Source organism: Vitis riparia, chromosome 5 (assembly GCF_004353265.1).
Source record: "Vitis riparia cultivar Riparia Gloire de Montpellier isolate 1030 chromosome 5, EGFV_Vit.rip_1.0, whole genome shotgun sequence".
NCBI classification, from domain to species: Eukaryota; Viridiplantae; Streptophyta; class Magnoliopsida; order Vitales; family Vitaceae; genus Vitis; species Vitis riparia.
The window spans coordinates 14128913-14135274 of record NC_048435.1 but is presented as its reverse complement, the minus strand read 5'-3'; the positions used below and the strand labels follow the sequence as shown (position 1 = coordinate 14135274).

The 6362-nt window shown below is 36.2% G+C and overlaps 1 protein-coding gene across 3 annotated transcripts; it reads right to left on the bottom strand.

Moving 5' to 3' along the window:
* Positions 1–237: 237 nt before the first annotated feature.
* On the bottom strand, positions 238–2706 carry LOC117914080 (transcription factor FAMA). Of its 3 annotated transcripts, none has more exons than XM_034829267.1 (4): positions 2366–2706; positions 1613–2266; positions 1067–1492; positions 238–953 (listed from the first exon to the last, which is right to left on the bottom strand). In XM_034829267.1, exons 1-4 carry the CDS (start codon positions 2387–2389, stop codon positions 864–866), a joined length of 1194 nt encoding a protein of 397 aa, XP_034685158.1. In that variant the 5' UTR covers positions 2390–2706; the 3' UTR covers positions 238–863. The 3 variants fall into 3 exon arrangements, with proteins under 3 accessions (XP_034685158.1, XP_034685159.1, XP_034685157.1); XM_034829268.1 differs by having other exon boundaries at positions 2409–2706; XM_034829266.1 differs by having other exon boundaries at positions 1613–2389.
* Between the last annotated feature and the right edge of the window lie 3656 nt (positions 2707–6362).

Sequence of the window (6362 nt, the reverse complement as noted above, 5' to 3'; positions counted from 1 at the left end):
ATGATTTTTTTAAGTGTTCTTTCATCCATATTTTGTAAACAGCACATGTTTCTATGATGTCATGATGTCACCAAAATGATATCTTGTGTTTCAAAACTATCGTACAGTTTCTGTTATTAAAAGGATTTGTTAAAAAGACAAAAAGAAAAAAAAAAGGCCTATATTTGATAATTGATAGGGTGCACAAATACCCTAGATAAGAAAGTCCACATCATTGGAGGGTCCCGATCTTTTGAATTACAGACAGGAAAGGGCATATATTAATTGGCCAGTTGACCCAATTTATCACCCCAGAGGAGAAGCCAAAAACACACCCAGCGAACATACATGAATCAGAAGAAGACATATAAAACTAAGCAGAGGGTGGCCTGACCCAAAAAAACACAAAAAGAGAGGTGGGTGCATGATGAGCAATCCCAAATCCAAAGGACAAGCGACCCTGCAAAAGCATGGCAACCGTCTAATACTTCCAAGGACTCTTTTCTGACAAGTCAACCCCATGGCCCTCGTTGACCTTCCAACTCATGTACATGCAATCCATCACATTCAATATCAATCTATCAACGCTGCAGAGGCCCCTTCCTCCTCCAGTCCTTTTCACAAGCAACCCCTTGCTCTCCACACAAAAACAAAGAAAATTAAGACAACCCCACTAGCATGCGACAGAGAAATGGCATATGATATGTTTGGACTTCCTCAGAATTCATACCATGGTAGCAATCGTATATTTGCTTTTACATAGAAAGTAAACGAACACCCAACAAGAGAAAAAAAAAAAAAAAGAAAAAAAAAAAAGAAGGCGGTGTGAAGATCCAAATGGGTCTCTGCAGATTGCAGACCATCTTTCTTCAACAAAACTAAATTCATATGCTGCTGTTTGCATGAATAAAACTGAGGATCTGTTGAACGGAGCCCGCTATGTCTTCCGCGGTGAATCTGGACTCGCTGGCAATCTGCTCGTTAAATAGGATAGCATATTGTGAGATAAAACAGGTAGAGATGGGAAAATTTAATTTCTACGCTGAAGAATTGGAAAGGCTAATATGAATATTGTTTTTATTTGTACCTTGACGTTGAAGGAATAAAGGACAGTTTGTTCGATGGTAGTGATGTTGGTGTGGAGGATGTTGAGCTGCAAGTCTTCTAGGGCTGCAATGGTCTTAATGAGTTGGCCTGGCCTTCGTCTAGAGAGGATCTTGATCATGGCATCAAACCCTAACAGCCTCACTTCTACGTCGGCCAAGCAAGACTTGTTCTCAGCTGTTTCCTCTCGCAGTCCGGTACCAAAATTGATTTGATCATTGGGGAGAGGCAAAGGAGGAAAGAATGGCGGTTGTTGTGGCTGTTGAATTGCAAGCGATGATGAATCTCCCATCTGTCTGGGGGCATCCCCGAATAGCCTTCGCCGCTTCTGAGATTCCAAGCATTGGAGAAGCTGCTCCAACTCTCGAACAAACTCGATTGCTCCACCAATAATGGATGCTTGATCTCCCTGTAAATTGAACATGTAAAAATCAACGTGGATTTCAAAGGAGAAAATCAACGATTGAAGCTATTTTGGGGGTTGGGTGACCTGTGAGTGCAATATATATACATAAACTTTTTTATATACCCTTTGTACGTATGAGCTGGGCATGAGAGACCTCAAGACTCGAAGATGCTCATTCATTTGCTTCCTTCTGTTTCTTTCTACTGCGATATGAGTCATCCGCTGGCTCTCAACTTCTTCGCTTGTCTTGACGGTCCTTGGTCTCTTTCGTTTGTTTTTGGCATCCATTACTGTGTTTTTCTGCAGATTTTCTCCCAGAAACTGGAGTTGCACCGAGGTATTTTCTTCTTCATCCTCACCTTCCCCAATTTCTTCCACAATTCTCGCCTCCTCATACCTCTCTTCGCCTCCTACGACAGGTTGAGGAACCATAAGAGAATCATGATCCTGCAACTTATCGTTCAAAACCGGAAACTTAAGGAAGTAAACGGGATCGATCCCAGTTTCTTCTTCAGAAACCTTGGTCTGATTTAAGGCCAACTTGGGGCCAAAATCTGCAAATTGCATCACATCAGCAAAGCTTAGTTTATCGAAAGAAGAACTGCAAAACCCTGATGACGTTAGCTGTTGATGTTGAGGATTGCTCAACATGTAATCCACCACTCCATGGTTATTATCATCAGAACTTTCACCCATTCGAGGCTTCATGAGCTGTTCCTGCTGTTGTTGCTGATTTAGAGTATAATCCAGGCCAGTAAAACTCGCCGGCAACGCCGCCTGAAAAAGTTGAGGTATTGCGTGAAACAACATGGTGAGAAAAGATCAATCAACAGAAACATACAAACAACAGAGCTGAAAGATTTAGAGGTTTTGTACCGAGTAGTTTTCTTCTTTATCCATAACTATATATAGACAATACCTCCAATTGAAAACCCTAACGGTGATGAATTCATGTAAAGACAATCCCTAGTGTAAATTCACAGCCAGGGTCCCCCCACATGGGACAGAAATAACCCTAGCGGTAAATCACGATAATATTCCAAAATTCAGGCAGACCAGACGAGTGCCACCATCAAATAGTATAGTCTAAGCGGTTAATCATGTGCAGCTAGCACTGCATAAGCAGGTTTTTTTGGTGTCTAATAAGGGAGGGGTTTTGATATTAGAAGAGTAGAAACATGGGATACCAGCAAAGAGGTTGACATGATCTGAAAACACAGAGTGTGTGTGGAGATTGTCTCTATATAATGGGCCATGGCTGCCTGGCTTTGACTTTTGTTTTTTGAGTGTTTGTTGTATGCGAGAGAGAGAGAGAGAGAGTGGAGCCTGGTGGATTAATTTCAACCTCACAGTGTCATCTCAGATTCACCACCCAGCTCCTTTTTATTAATGTGAATCACAGGGGACAACAACGCTCTTCCCATACTTTACCACCTCTTTTCATGACTCTTATTATTTAATCAACATTCAAGCTTGTGAACTTTCAACTTTGAATTCCAGATCAGGGCTTCCCTCACACGGATCCGGTTACTAGAAAATTCCATCTCTCCCACTTGTAACAAAAACAAGGGCACCCAATATCATATGGCCTTGTTTTATTCCAAATCGAAAACTTCAATTTTAGGTTTGATTAGGGTAGATTTTCTGTTTTTATTTTTAAAAATATAAATTTTATATAAAAAGTTTAAACTTTTATCCAAAAGATATAAATTTACATTCTTAAAAATTATTTTCAATAATTTTAAAATGTAAGATACTAAAAATAATTTTTTAATGCCTAAAATTTTAAATTAATTTTTAAAAATTATTACTTTTCCATATAAACCCTTTAGAGTTACTGTATTTTACATTCCACCATGAGCTACTTCTAAGTCATAAACATGGTGAAACAACATCTCCTTTCAAGCTTGGCCAAAATAGGTCACGAAGAGTATTAATAATCGAATAGATAAATGGATACCCAACCCAGTAATTGATGGTTAGTGGCATGATCAAAGATATAAATGTATCTCAAGCTTAAATTGGATCATCATTTATAATCATATACTTTAAAATATATTTGATTAATTAATTCAAAATTCAATATAATTAGGGGTCTCTTTGGGATGATTAAAGAGATAATTAAAAATTAAATAAACCAAAAAAATGGAAAGGGAAGCATTTTCCATCCTGAAGATGGGGTTACAGTCGAATGAGGGGTGTCCGGCAGCTACTGAGGGCGCCAAGGTTTGAATTTGGTGGTAGTATAGCCCAAGCTTGAGAAGTTCACATGACAACCCAATCAGTAATATCAAACCGACCCAAGCCTGTCTTGGGTGTTGAAGATCTGTGGGAAGAAAAAAAGAAAAAAAAGAAAAAAAGTCATTGAGAGACAATAACCATGACAAAATTATACTGGTTTGGGTTAATTGTTTGTAGATCTGCTCTCTTTGTGTGTGTGTAAAATTTAATCTTTTTTAATTTATCATGTAATCAAATTAATTATGGATAAAAAAAAAATAGATATTTATAATTAATTTAAATCATGACCAATTAAAATGCAAGACACATGTGATTAGAAATTGACACATGACAATGGTTTCCTCAATTAAATTGTGACATGTGTCACATATGCTCCATAGGAAGAGAAAAACAAATTGTCTTCCATTTAAATAAGGAAACATATATTCTAATAATTAAAATATAGTAAACAATTTTTTTTTTGTTAAAATATAAATTAAAAATTGCTAAATATAGTCTGCTAAATCTTTTAAAATATTATTTTAAATTTAAAATAATATTTAAAAGGGTTTAAGAATATCAAATATAGTCTTTTAAATCTTCCTAAATATTAGTTTTAATTAAGAAATGGTATTTCTAAGGAATCATAATATATGATATTTTCAGTCCCTATATATAGGACTAATTCTAAAGCTTTTAACAAACAAGTTAAGAAGATGGCTCAAGAATTTGACTTGGAGAGAATGCTTCAAACTTCAAGAGCTCTTTTAAGCCTAGTCTTAACTCTTCATCTTCAAAGATTTGAAGAGCAAGGTCGTGTTGGACAACTCCTAGATGATAAGTGTATGCTCTCTAATTGTTAGTATAGAGCACTCAAAAGTATAACATGATGTATTAGATTTGAAAGTCATTATTTATTTAATAATATACAAGTTTCATTTTTATCTATCCTTATTTCATGTATTGTATTTTTTGAGCATTTTTATATAACATTTCTTGCATTGTATATGAATTGGATGCATTAGGAGTTGTACTAAAGATTCAAATTATTGTTTCCTTACAAGTAGATGATTTATTTACAATCAATTCTTGAAATTAGATAATCCATTAGAGGTTGTAGTGAATTACCTCCTAATTAGAGGATGATTGGTTTGGCTCAGGATGAGTCTCCTATGATGCATGCACTAGTGTGTATGGATACACATTGGACATGACCTATAATGAGTCATGACATAAGACTATCAAGTAGTCATGACTTCACCAAACTACTTCATTATGTTATCTCTCAACCTTGAGAGAATACTAAGCTTATATCCAAGTTCATAGTGGTTTTAACCTACGAGTGAGATCTTAAAGTAATCATATATTCTTTATAGATTAGGTCACTATTAATAGAAGTCGATAATAATAGGTATTCTCAATAGAGGTATCGTGATATCTCATAGGATTGAAACAAAGTGTCCTCTTAGGTGATTCTAAGGAAGTGTGTGTTTATGTAAACTATAACCATAGTAGTTCCTTAAGTGGAACTTGATATAAGCTCTCTATGAGTTAAGATATGTCAATTAATCACACAATAGAATGATTTGTAATTCAAGGATAGTAGAGGTAGTCTTGAAAGGCTGATAGTTTTTCCCTTGTTAGACTACAAACATTAGTTAATGACGAGACTGAATGCAATAGATAGTAAGTCACAGACCCGAATATTTTGTGTCTCATTATCATTTATATAAGGTATTGAAGTGTGATTACTACCCAAAAAGTGCTATTTTACGCCTTTAATTCATTATGTTTTAAGCACTTTTGTGTAGTAGTTCTCCATCTTTATTCCAATTGGCATGTTAAGGACCTAGCAATGACTTCTAATCATATTTGTGGCTAGTTTTAGTGTTTTGACAGCTTTTTGGATCATTAAAACAAGCCAAGTAAAGGAGAGAAGCAAAGAGGAAAACATAGTGAAGAAAACAGAGGACAGCAGCTGCAGTCTTCCTTTGCACTTTTGGAGCACTTCCCTAAGTCCATTTTTTACATGCTATATAGCATTTCAAAGCTCAGGAAGTCAAGAATTCAACGCTTCAAACCGTGTACGATTTGGAGCTGAAATAAGGAAGATATGTCCTTCGGAAAACAACTGCACCAACAGCCCATGCAAGTGCGAATTTCGCACCAGCAACCCATGCAAGTGCGAATTTCGCACCAGCCCATGCAACTTTGGTGCGAAATCTCCTCTGTTCTGTCGACTCCACATGAGATCTTTTCTTTTGTATTTTTTTGATGTAAATTCCTTTCTTATCCTTGTAATTAGCCAATCACAGGCTTTGCTTTGTAAAGACTATAAGAGGGGTGGAAATCATCTCTCAAAAGAACTGATGTATATTTTACACTTAGTAAAATTTTCCTCTTGGGAGAAATGCATAGTTCCCTTTGCTTTCCTTTTCTCTCTACTATTTTCTTTTTCTTGGAAGCCAAACAACCTCTGAGGATGTTTTCCCAGAGGATGAGAGGCTAAACCTTTGGTTTCTTGGAGTAAAGGAAGCTAGGTGAAAAGTCCAGATGCAAAAGTGGAAAACTCTCGTGCATTAAATACAGGTAGTTGGAGTTTATAAATGGCTTTTAAATCTAAAGTTTTGCTTTAAATCCCTTAGAATCACTT